Here is a 12,224-nt window from a genome sequence, read left to right on the forward strand (position 1 = left end):
CTGGTGGTGTCAGATGAAAAGTCAAGGGATCACCAAAGTCAGTAGGATTCATCCTTTAGGGACCATGAATATCTGTACAAATTTCAATGACTACTCCATCCAGTAGTTGACTTGTTAAGCTATATCTCAGTCTGGACCAAAGCGGTGGATCAATAGACTGACATTGGCATCTATATAACCACATCACAAGCATGGCTAAAAAATAAATCCAGTTGCAGAGAGGCAAGAATTGTCACTGAAGTTAACACAAGTACAGTACATTTCAAGTTCATATCAGTTTATATGTTTTAGTCAGCGAACACGGTTTACATTCTGCTCATTTTATGAAATCTTGTAGGATGTAATGTAGATTGTGACGACATTAGGGCAACCTGTTGTACGCATTTTTTAAATTCCAACTGAAGAAGCTTGAAGTATCTTTAGTCTGAAGTAAATCTTATGCAGACTCACCTGGGCCACAGGTTTCGGTCTTCTGGCTCTTTTTCATTGGCTGTGTAAACCTTAACATCCAGTAGAGAACCATTTAAGTAATTCCAGCAGTCTACTGATGTGGGTCTGTCAGCCATTGGGACACCACTGGTGTTTACTCTATAAGTGCATATCTCGGGGAGGTGTGCTTTAGCTTTACCTCATATCCTCGGGCAGGCCAAACAGGTAAAACTTGTTGGAACAAAACTCAAAAAGAGAACCTGCTTGTGATTTGCAAAGCAGGGGCATTTGCATACTGCCCCTGTAAAGAACAGAAGAGTTGTTGTACTGTACTTCCACCACTGCTTTTAAAGTATCAGTGGATTTTCCCTTAAAATTTGCATACATGCACACTCACAACTCAGAAAATGGAAAACAGCTCTTGTATGATTCACAAAAGTTTATTTTAATAATTGCAAATCTGATCTTAAAAATGTTGAATAATAAAAGGGATGTGAGCTCTCTGGGTCTCAGTATTTGTCAAAGCCAATATGTATGAAGACAATACAACCTTAAAAGAAATTAAGGATGGACAACTAGCAGCAGGTTTGTTGGTTTTTATATATAAAAGTAAACAAAAATAAACAAGCACAAGAGCCTTTCCCCACTGAAAAAAAAAAAGATACACTTGCATGCAGTTAAAGTGAAAATACTAACGGCTTCAAAAGTGGCAAAATGGGCAGCAGGTTCTGTAACTTTTTCAAAATGCCTGATCAAATTCAAAATTTGAACACTTTTGATCATTAATTATTAAGTACCAAAACAGAGCCAATGAACAAAAGAATCTGTTCCAGTCTGAACAGATTTTAAATGAGAGTTTTCAAACTACAGAGTTGCTGTAATTGGCACCGTCACTCATTAGCATTTCTTAATGGACATAGCTCTTTCAAGCAGCGTTTAAATCTTCCCTCCATCATGGGATTGACAAAAGATGATCCTAATCTCTTGTAACATGAAACCAAACATTACCATTTGGAGCACGTTGAGTGTGGTTCATACTGTAGGCTCAGAAGGCCAAAAGGCTAATACTCAGGAAGCCATCTCTGATTTCAACCCGTTAGTCAGGTGTTTCACCCTCTCAAACACACACATGACATGATCATTTTGCAAGGCAGTCCATCCCATAGACATATTGTAAATGTACAACAAATCATAAAATAGTATATTAATTAAAACTATATTACATTAATAACGTGTCTATTTCCATTTAATTGAAAAATACTCACAGTGTATGAAATTTAAATTTTAAACTTATTTCTGATGTGAAACAATCTAGACTCTTGCAGTGCATCATCAACCGTGTGTCTGCCGTTTCAAAGTTTAAACCATAACGGTTGTACTCCGCTCCATCCTGGGGAGCCTAGATCTTGGCTCCACGCGTGCCACAGTATTAACATTTATTTATTTATTTATTTCTCTCTCTCTCTCTCTCTCTCTCTCTCTCTCTCTCTCTCAAAATGAAGTCTCGGGGAAATGATCACAATAAATACTACTACTGGCTTAGGCTTTTAGAAAGACAAAATATAAAACAGTAATTTGAATTGTGCCGTCTCCAAGATCTATCTAAAAATCCAGGATTAGTATTTAATCTAAATAATTTCTGTCAATTTGCAAATACAGCAATTTACAGTTTGCACAATGAATTAAGTTGTATCTGTCATGAATGAAACTTGAAAAAAAACAATGTAGCATTTGTTTATACATATGTGTTACCTGGTTGTCACACAGTCACTGACTGATCATAAATTAAGGGGACGTGGAAGGTGGTTGTTCTTGTCTGGTATGTTCACTTGGGGTCCTCGATGGTGCCCGTGCTAAGGTCAGTCATTTTGGGATATTTCACCTTCTTCTGGTCCAGCTCATTTTGTGCCCACAGCAGTAACTTCAGGAGTTTAGCCAGTTTAGGCGTCGACTCCCTGTTTTCATAGTCCAGCACAGCTTGGTTCACCTCACTCCACACCTGTGCATCAAGATATGTGTTGCAGTCAAAATGAAATCAACAAATGTCTTGCACAGTTATTTATCGCCTGCATTCACTATGTTCTTAATGCCTACATGCAGTCTGACACCCAAAAAGTCTGCATGTAAATGTGGGGATTTATCATGAGTTAGCTAAAACAGCAGTATGTTGTGCTTGTATTAACCTCGTGCACTTTGGCAGTTCAATAAGTGTTAAAAAAAAAAGTGCATAACATAGCGATCCTCCCACACTAATACCCCCCCCGTAATGTTGCTGTACAAGACGCTTCTGTTCCGTCCTGTCTCTGAACAGGTTGATGATGCAGGATGAGTGTTACCAAAGCAGTCCAATCAATGAGTTAGCTCTCAGTCTGGAAAACTCCATGCTTACAGCTTTTGGTTTGTTAGTAAAAAAAAAAGTTAGTGTGAACACGACACGGACCAGAACTACAGTAATAGGCACAGGGCCTTAGATACAAACGGGACCAATAATACTGTAATTTTCAGGGATAAAGGCAACAATGTTTATTTTTTTCTCTTTGGTGCAGAGCGAATGAACCATACTAGGTGTGGAAGCGCTCTAAAATTGCTGTGCATATTTCCATTTTTTCAGCTATTCAAATAGTGATGTGAAATAGTGAAGTGAATTGAGTGTGATCATCAGATTAAAAACCTGCCCACCTTTTGCCGCTGCATCATGTTGAGCAGGTCTCCAAAGGGCGACTCTTCTGGGTTGTCAAAGGCCAGAAGAGCTAGTGTTCGCTCCATCTCTGTCAGACACTCACGGCTCTCCTCCCCCTGCTCGGCTAACTGTGTCTGGGCAAACTCCAGCGCTGACTCAGTCTCCCTCAGCCTGATTAACTCAATCAAATGTTGCTGCTGCAAGAGGAGGAATGAAGTACAAGCAGTAAATGTCAAAAGTTCAAGCTTTATCTAGCGTCACAATGTTTTCCTAACCAGGAAAGATGACAAATAACATAATCTCTCATGCTAACCCTAACCCAACTTCACCTCATAAACCTCAGGCTAATGACCTGCATAATATGGTGCCAACTACTTTCCAGTTCACAGGAGGCACATACTAAAACCTAAACTACTGGTGGCTATTACAAAGCAAACATACCTGCAGATGAAAATACAGGTATCGGTTGGTGTCAAGCAGTTCTGGGTGTAGGCTGTTGATGAGTGCAATGGCTTCCTGTATCTGTCCCTTCAGGATCATCTCTCTAATCTTTATCCTTTCATCCAAAGAGTCCAGGTCAACACTTGGCTCGATCCCAGACTCCATCCGAAACTTCTCCGCCGCTTCTTTGAATCCCTCTTGAAACATGTGAAACAGATACAGGCAGGGGCAAAGACATTAAGGATAGTAATGAATGATGTATTTATTTTTAGCTTGTACGAGCTGTACATTCAAATCACAGTCACTGTCGTTAAGCTACATGCCTCACCTGTCACCAGGTAATTCATAATGAGCCGATTCATGTCCGCCCTCTGTATGTGAACATTATTTAATTTGTCCATCCACTCTTCTTTTGTGATGTCTTCTGGCTTTTCAGCATAACTCATCATTGGGATCCTGGAAAGACGAAAATCCATTGGGAATACAGCGAAACGTGAGCAAGACTGACACAGCTTGGTCACAGTTTGGTCCTACACGAACAGTAACGCAACAACCGTGCAGATAGATATTAAGGATTGAGCGCAAACATATGCTACTGACAAAAGTGCCAAATCAATAACAAAACAACAGACACGATATTTATGCGCTTAAATTGCGGTTGAGCGCTCGCTAGCGTCACTAAAAAATAATTTGGAGATTCTCCGAGGCATCCAAAACAAACCCAATTTCCTCTCGGGCAGCCTGGCTAGTTAGCAGACTGTGTGCGTTTACACAACTCACCGTGCAAACAAGGCCTGGCGACTATTCTTTCTTACAGGCGTGAGAAGACAATAATCACAACAGAAATGCGCAGTGTCCTCTCAATGCTTTTAAGAAGTATAAAAGTGTAAAATGCGGCTACACAGTCAAGCTATTCGCGGCTAGCTAACTAACCAAGCTAATGTGATAACCTCGCGATAGAAGCGTCAGTCCTGCGAGCTCTGCGATTGGTGAGGACAGTGACGTCACGGTTGCCGAGGAACACAACAGTCAGCGCAGCGGATGGTTGAATCTGATCTGCGTTTTAGCCTTCTCTCAACAAAATAAAGGAAACGAAGTGAATGTTAAAAACATAACAGATGCTTCTACAGAACATGAGGGCACAGTCAGTGAATGACTTGAAGAGGATCAATATGTTGTGCATTATATATACCATCTCAACCCAATATATGGGCAAAACTAGTTTAACCTGGGCAAATTGGGCTACTGCCCTGGGCCCCCCAGGGCAAGCAACCAGACCTGCCATAGTCTGCCATGATCTGTCCTCATTTTCTTGCATTTTGGTCTGCATTTGTCAGATTGCATCGCCTTTTGTAATATAATGTGATTTTATGTTGTCATGTTTGCCAGCGCTGATTGTCTGCTTAACATTGTTTTATATTAATTGCCTGCACTGTACATGTCTTACTTTGATGCATGTCTGACTCCCCTAATCTTTTTATCTTGTTCAGCTGCTTTGTTTGGTTTTCTTATCTTCAAATTGTGTAGGCCTAGTGTGTGTTTTATTGTCGTTTTATTAGCTAATTAAACATCTGGCCAAGGGACAATTGTTGAAATTAACTGGTACAAATTAGCCTGCAGTGATGTTGGTTGCAACATTTGCACCACTAAAACACAATATAAACCAAGGTGGGTCCTGCATTATTAGTTATGTTGTGCTGTGTTGTCGAGGGGCGACCTCTTTCTGCAAAACTCGGGTTATATTCAATGACATTGAATGAAATTAAAATTCTTACTTTCTCCAATTTCTGTGCATGGCAACAACTATAGGCCTTAAGTTTAGAGAAAGAAATCATGGTTACGGTTAATTAAAAGGCAAACATTAGGTGCAGGTTGTGATGGGACGCAAAGGTCTATTGCCCTTTTTCTCATGCAGATCTGCTCTTAGTGTAAGTGTCAAAAATACAATTAGTAAAGAAAACTTTAGCTTAATGATTTAAGTGGAGGGTTAATTTGCATAAACGGATCTCTCCATTTTATTTCTTTCTAAATCGTGTTTTTGTTATTGTGTACTCAAAGGAATATCAATGAAACTGTTGGTTTATTCATTTTAAGAATGGCTTGTATCTGTATTTGCAAATTAACTCTTCAAGTATTTGTCACATGCACACCACATAATGTAGCCTACACTGAATGTGTAAAATGACAAGCATCATAAGACAACAAGAACAAAATGGACAAAACCGTGTCTTTCAGGATCCCCTGGAATGTTAGTGGCCCGAGTCATTTACCCTATACTTTCCTGTGGATTATCCAGGTATGACACACCATCTGCAGTTTGTCAGATGTGACTTGGACGGGACATCAGGAAAAAAAAGTAGGACCCCTCCCCTAAAAACACAACACGGAGAAGAGAAAGGAGTGAAAATATACTCCTGTGTCACCCTAATAGATACTGCATGTTTATGTGTCAGTGGTGTCAAACTCTATTCGTTTATGATTGCCATTGCACTATAAACACTGGTTTCTGACAAGGTACAAACTCAAGGACTGTGAGGAAGATGTGGCACCAGATAGCCTACCACACCTTCATCTTGCCTGTCAAAGGGGGCCATCTTCTGGGAGCCCCCCGAAACACCTTATCCCTCTTCCCAGCACTGTCCCTAAACCACCCTTAAAATTATTATCTGTAGTCGCAGCCAGATAAAGTGGACCTAAACAGATTGGACCCCCAACATGTAGAAAATTAATCATTTTGGGAAAATACACTTTAGTTAGTTAGAAGAGAAAATTGACACCACTCTAATGTCTAAAGTAAACATAAAGCTGGAGCTAGCTAGCGTAGCTTGAAGACTGGAAACGGGGAAACAGCAAGCCTGGCTGGCTCTGTCAATTGGGAACCAAATTTGTGTCTCTAAACCTAAATAATTAGCATGTCGTCTTAATCCAAAACTGAAGTAGGCCTATAAATCGTCAAATCATATTTTTATTTTTGTTTTTACTATAGCAAGGCTAATTCTGGGCTGTGACTGGTAGGATGTGTCCTCTGGTTGCCTGGCAACTGCTCAGGGCCAAGAAATAATTTAAAAACATCAACCCACTGTAAAAGTGCAAAATGTCGATTTTACACCTCAGTTTGTGTAAGAAGATGATTAAAAATAGAAATAGGCTATAGCGTGTTAATTTGTGATCTTGTTTCCTTGTCTTCATGCTACGTCATTAGCCGTATAATTAACGGACAAATATGAGCGCTGATCCTCTCATCTAACTCGAAAAGGAGAATTAGCGCAATAGGCCTACTCTAGATCTATTTCCCAAAATGTTGAACTTTTGCTTTAGCCTAAGTCTGTTTAATCAATGTTAAGTGGTCTTAATGCCATGATTGAAAAACTATCACAGTTTCTGTGAAGGTATAAGCAAAATTCAGATTAGTGCTGAATCAATCTGCACGCCTTGGCATCCAGCATCTCCCCATAATCATCCCATTCCGGTTGTGCACGCGCACGTAGGGTCGCCATGGGGTGGTGGGAAGCGGGGAGTGGGGGGGGCGGAGCCAGCGTACTGCTGCAGCTGTCCATGATTGTGTAGTTGGCAGAGAGGGTCCGGGTACGTGCGAGATGCAGCCATAGTCACGCTCCACTGTCCAACATTTAGAACCTGCTGGGATCGTTAGTGTTGCAGCGCATCACAGCCGACTGAAAGGTGAGCCCCAAAGGTGAATTTCGATCATTTATTTGTCCTCGAGACACTGCACCTTGCCCTTGAAAATTACTGCTGACGATCCATCCCTGGCTTGCATCAAGAACAGGCCAGGAAGCAAACCAACATGGATGCTGTGCGCTATAGCAGTGCTGCTGCTGATGCTCGCACAGAGATTATGCTCCTAGCATCGTATTCACAGAGTCTTATAATCCTTCTTATAGACCATTTCAACTGGGATGCGATTCGTATCAAAGGGTGATTTGATACGCAGTTGTCAGAACAGACAGTTTTTTTTGGTAAAAAAAAAATGTTGAAATAAGCTGTGCAGGGCTTCAAATAGACCAGTGGCTATTATGTTGTGTCAAGATGACACCCATTCGGAAGCAGCTATATTGTCAGGAATGGCTTAATGTCTTTTTTTTATTTATTTATTTTTTTTACTTGCAGCATCAATTTGCTAAATCTCTTTCTCTTGCAGCATTGTTGGCTGTTTGGATGTCAGTTACTGATTTACTCGCAGCCACAGTCAGTGGTCCTGCCAAGATGACACAGTTACAGTAAAATCACGTAGAAATGTAAATGGGCAATTTGCATTGTGGAAATTGAATAAGTACAGGGAACTATAATACATCTAGCATGTTGCACATGGCTGTTTAGCTCCCCCCCCCCCCACTGATATTTCAAACAGAGCAGCTCGGTCTTCCCACATATAAGTTGTTTGGACAGCATTGGACCAGCTGTTGCCTGCAGTCACACAGGCCTCACTTTAGTTAAAGGCCTGGTATTTTTTGAAACAGATGTATATCATGATAAATTATCTTAACACAGCAGGTCTGGTCATGACATGCAGCCCAATCAATGCATGTAGTTTTCTGTGTGTGTGCCCAGCCTGTGGACGTGAGACATCATGGCTGAGCAGCAGAGACAGCGCTCTCTGTCCACCGCTGGGGAGTCTCTCTACCTAGTGTTGGGCGTTGAGAAGGTAGCAACACCTGATGATATTAAGAGATCTTACAGGTGAGGCATCCCTCTGTGACTTACTTCACATAATTACCACAAAAATGTGTGCTGTGATATAGAGCTTCTAAGATTAATCGATTAGTTGTCAACTATTAAATTAATCGCCAACTATTTTGATAATCGTTTGAATAATCTTTCACGAAAGAATTGTCAAAATCTTCTGATTCCAGCTATTTTCTGTATTTTATTTTTTTTTTACTCCTCTATAACAGTAAACTTAATGTCTTTGAGTTGTGGACAAAACAAGACATTTAAGGACGCCATCTTGGACTTTGGAAAACACTGATTGACATTTTTCACAATTTTTTGAAATTTTACCAAACAAGACCAAACAACGAATCCATTAATCGAGAAAATAATCGACAGATTAATCGACAATGACAATAATCATTATTTGGAGCCCTACTGTGATTATATTTTTATTTTAATAACTTTTTGCCAACTTTCTACACAGGAAACTGGCGTTGAAGTTCCACCCTGACAAGAACCCTGACAATCCAGAGGCAGCTGATAAGTTCAAGGAGATAAACAATGCTCATGCAATTCTGAATGACCCCACGAAGCGTAATATTTATGACAAATATGGTTCTCTTGGACTATATGTGGCTGAGCAGTTTGGAGAGGAGAATGTCAACACTTACTTTGTCCTTTCAAGCTGGTGGGCAAAGGTAAGACTGAGTGACATATTGGATCAATTACTATTTGCCCTGTGATTATTATTTCTTGCTCACACATTGACTCCTCACTTCTTCCTATGAATCTGCTTCTTTGCAGGCTCTGTTTGTATTCTGTGGCCTGGCCACTGGCTGCTACTTCTGTTGCTGTCTATGTTGCTGCTGTAACTGCTGCTGTGGCAAATGTAAACCCCGGCCTCGGGAGGGCCATGAGCAGGAATTTTATGTGTCCCCTGAGGACCTGGAGGCTCAGCTGCAATCTGATGAGAGAGGTGAGACTGCATCACCTGTGTCACCACTCCCATTTTGAATTTGTCAGAGGGTTATTAACAGGAGGAGGCTGAAAAATGTTGTTTCTGTTTGTGAAGTAGAGGCTGGGGGTGACCCTATAATGCTGCAACCATCAGCAACAGAGACAACCCAGTTAACATCGGATGGGCACCACTCCTACCACACCGACACCGGCTTCAACTAACCCCCCCCGTTCCCGTCAATCCTGGCCTGCGGTTCTGCCTGCTTCCCTGCTCCACCTCCAGTGAGATGAAAGAAAGGGGAAATCCACTTCAGAAAGACAGCCATGCGGAGGAGAGGGACTAGTAAGCATGGTCTATGAAAGGAACTAATGAAGTCACATCCCTTACTCCCCTCCCTGATTGGTTCACAACTTATTTCCCCCCAGTACGAGAAGATAAGAGAAACAACTTAAGTTTCCTTTTTATTTCTTCTTTTGTATTTCTTGGCCTTTAACCGCACAGGTCGCCTATCCCACTTTCCCCTCTCCCACACTTTGCATCATGGTGTAGCATGCACTATTTATGAAACATGGTCTCCAAATTTTCTTTAATCTTTTGCAACATTTTTACTTTGCAAGACTCATAATGTAGGTGCAATATGTTCACATTCTTACAGTTCACACGGAGGAGAAGTAGGAGGTGGAGGAGGGGCAAAGTTTACGAGATATATTATGCTAAAGAAAAGAAGAGCCATGGCTCAGGGAGGTGCTGGTTAGAGAGATGCGTTAGTTTGCTGAGGTGATCAGTGCCATCATTAAACCTTCGAGAACAGAGTTGTCATATATTAGTGCAATTTTCATTTCTGATTCACAGTCAATACTGTTTGAGTTGTAAATTCCACCTGCCATTGTCAGACCTACAGTACGTCTTTAGCACTGTTTGTTTGTCTGCAGTGTGCTCCCCTGAGAGTTTTCAATGTGAAACACAAGGTTGTTGAGGCACAGAGCTTTATTTGCAGACTTTTCTTTCATAAATGCCTGCTGACGTAACATTTCTACTCAAGTTATGAATTAGTATTGGCTTTATTTCAGCTTGTCTTTTCAGGATGGAGACTACCTTCCTGTTATCTGCAGCACTGAACAGGCATTGAAATCATGACTGATTTTTTTGAAGGTACATTTTTATGTCGGCTCATAATTTCTTGCATTATACATCTATTTATGGCAGGTTTCAGCCCAGGTGGATTAATGATAGTGTCACATTTTTATGTTGATGTATTGTTTTCAGCCAAACCTAACGAGTTTTTGTTTCATTTTATTTTTTGTTGCTTTTTCATCAAATCATCAGTTACATCTGATAGATAAAATCAGATAATTAACATTTAAATGTAGTTTTTTATTAGTGGGGGAAATGTTATTTTTAATTTGTCTAACGGTTGGTAAAGCATCTACGTTATTGTAATAATATGATGACTTGCTACTCTTTTTCTGTTTGTTAGTACATACCAATAGCAAACATAATTTGTAACAGAGACATCACAACTAATCAAGACTAAAATATATTTATTTCATCTAATTATTGCAGTTTCTTTTTTGTTTACTTATTGATCTCTTGGTATATGAAGCCAAGAAGCTCCAGGCAATCCAGCCGGTTGTGATGAGAGCTGTTAATAGTAGAAATAGCAGATCTCTGTCAGCAGCTGCCCGGGTTCGGAGAATGACATGTTTTTATCTCTGAGCTGTCTTAAATATGTTAAGTAGTTAATGTGGTGTGGAAAAAAACATGTTAGACTCTTCATAGTTGGGCTGACTACAGAACATGGGGATATTTTAGGTAGTGAAGAGTATGAGTTTCATCACGTTTTTAGTCCTTGTGTTCTGGTGACATTTTGTCCGATGCTGTGATCGTTTATCATTGTTGACTTTTTTGAATCCATGTAGAGTAAGAAGCTTGTCAGGCATATCCTCTGTGAGCTCAGTGCTACAGGCAGCTCCAAGTAAAATTACTCTAGATTTTTCATACTACTGAATTTGCATATATTATTGCCACACACTTGCAAATTGCCATACATTGTCACGAACTTCCTTGCCACTTTGTCCTTTTCATAAAAGCTAATAATGTGTTTCAATGGTTTACAATTGGTGAGCTCCTGTTGCCCACTCTCTGCTATTAACGGTATGGATGTTGACCTCTGTGGCCCTTGTATGATGTTTCCTGTAACCGTTGATGAAACATAGATGTTCCTGTCATGGCTTTTTCATCAAGATACTGAAAAATGCTACTGTAAATGTTCTAAGTTGAATGCACTGTGTGTTTAAAAGAAAATACTATAATGGATCAATGATCAGGACATGCCTCCACAAAAAGACAATATAGTATATAGTATATAGTTTAACTATAGTGAAATGGTTATATGATGCATTTTTGGAGTTTTATTTATTTCATACTTGATGATGGCTATAATTTTAACTGGTATGGTGTTGTAATGTAACCATTAAATTTAGCAAGGAATGGTTTAATGGTTAAGGTCGCTTGTACATACACTTGGTCCATATAAAGTATACACCTTAACGTTTATGTTGTAGCATGGTAATTGTGTGTCTGGAAGAAAACAAGTGGATCATTGATCTGAGTTGCTGTTGTTGAATAAATGTTCCTGAACATTTTGACTTGTGAGCCTCAGTTTGTATAGTTTGGAGAAGGCTTGAATCTGTGACTGGAGCCAAACGATGGATGGATACACGGATAGAGCATGGTCTGAAGAATGTTAAAAACATTAAACATATATGGATTTAATACAAATGTTACTGAACTCAATGTGGCACTCTTCCCATTTTTAAAAATATTTTTTATTAATCTCTGCTGCATTAATTCTAATTTACACTCACCTAAAGGATTATTAGGAACACCATACTAATACTGTGTTCGACCCCCTTTCACCTTCAGAACTGCCTTAATTCTTCGTGCATTGATTCAACAAGGTGCTGGAAGCATTCTTTATAAATGTTGGCCCATATTAATAGGATAGCATCTTGCAGTTGATGAAGATTTGTGGGATGCACATCC

At 40.0% G+C, this 12,224-nt stretch overlaps 3 protein-coding genes across 7 annotated transcripts in view; 1 reads left to right on the forward strand and 2 right to left on the reverse strand.

Annotated features, from left to right (window-relative positions):
• The window catches only part of LOC116043597 (solute carrier family 17 member 9-like), an 11,081-nt gene extending 10,408 nt beyond the window's left edge, over window positions 1-673 (reverse strand). The window contains exon 1 of the mRNA XM_031290412.2: window positions 451-673. Coding sequence (XP_031146272.1) covers window positions 451-566 — 116 coding nt within the window. The 5' untranslated portion in view covers window positions 567-673. The remainder of the gene's footprint in view (window positions 1-450) is intronic.
• Window positions 674-855: 182 nt separating this feature from the next.
• On the reverse strand, window positions 856-4,557 carry LOC116043607 (glucose-induced degradation protein 8-B homolog). 2 transcript variants are annotated; one of them, XM_036008493.1, is made up of 5 exons: window positions 4,331-4,557; window positions 3,879-4,006; window positions 3,551-3,747; window positions 3,109-3,306; window positions 856-2,428 (listed from the first exon to the last, which is right to left on the reverse strand). In XM_036008493.1, the coding sequence occupies exons 2-5, from the start codon at window positions 3,997-3,999 to the stop codon at window positions 2,255-2,257; spliced, it is 690 nt and encodes a 229-aa protein (XP_035864386.1). In that variant the 5' UTR covers window positions 4,000-4,006; window positions 4,331-4,557; the 3' UTR covers window positions 856-2,254. The 2 variants fall into 2 exon arrangements, with proteins under 2 accessions (XP_035864386.1, XP_031146281.1); XM_031290421.2 differs by having other exon boundaries at window positions 3,879-4,526.
• Window positions 4,558-6,978: 2,421 nt separating this feature from the next.
• On the forward strand, window positions 6,979-11,824 carry dnajc5aa (DnaJ (Hsp40) homolog, subfamily C, member 5aa). 4 transcript variants are annotated; one of them, XM_031290429.2, is made up of 5 exons: window positions 6,979-7,231; window positions 8,120-8,248; window positions 8,706-8,919; window positions 9,026-9,197; window positions 9,294-11,824. In XM_031290429.2, exons 2-5 carry the CDS (start codon window positions 8,139-8,141, stop codon window positions 9,398-9,400), a joined length of 603 nt encoding a protein of 200 aa, XP_031146289.1. In that variant the 5' UTR covers window positions 6,979-7,231; window positions 8,120-8,138; the 3' UTR covers window positions 9,401-11,824. The 4 variants fall into 4 exon arrangements, with proteins under 4 accessions (XP_031146289.1, XP_031146293.1, XP_031146292.1 ...); XM_031290433.2 differs by having other exon boundaries at window positions 9,297-11,824; XM_031290432.2 differs by having other exon boundaries at window positions 7,092-7,244.
• Window positions 11,825-12,224: the final 400 nt, after the last annotated feature.

Source organism: Sander lucioperca, chromosome 12, assembly GCF_008315115.2.
Source record: "Sander lucioperca isolate FBNREF2018 chromosome 12, SLUC_FBN_1.2, whole genome shotgun sequence".
Lineage (NCBI taxonomy): Eukaryota > Metazoa > Chordata > Actinopteri > Perciformes > Percidae > Sander > Sander lucioperca.

Bases quoted from the DNA above. Each gene is read 5' to 3' on its own strand.
- LOC116043607 (XM_031290421.2), bottom strand. From the start codon at position 4,026: ATGGATTTTCGTCTTTCCAGGATCCCAATGATGAGTTATGCTGAAAAG. The intron at 3,748-3,878 runs GTGAGGCATGTA...ACATGTTTCAAG, and splicing joins TATGAATTACCTGGTGACAG to AGGGATTCAAAGAAGCGGCG. The intron at 2,429-3,108 runs GTGGGCAGGTTT...CTTGATGCACAG, and splicing joins ACATGATGCAGCGGCAAAAG to GTGTGGAGTGAGGTGAACCA.
- dnajc5aa (XM_031290429.2), top strand. From the start codon at position 8,139: ATGGCTGAGCAGCAGAGACAGCGCTCTCTGTCCACCGCTGGGGAGTCT. The intron at 8,249-8,705 runs GTGAGGCATCCC...CTTTCTACACAG, and splicing joins GATATTAAGAGATCTTACAG to GAAACTGGCGTTGAAGTTCC. The intron at 9,198-9,293 runs GTGAGACTGCAT...CTGTTTGTGAAG, and splicing joins GCTGCAATCTGATGAGAGAG to TAGAGGCTGGGGGTGACCCT.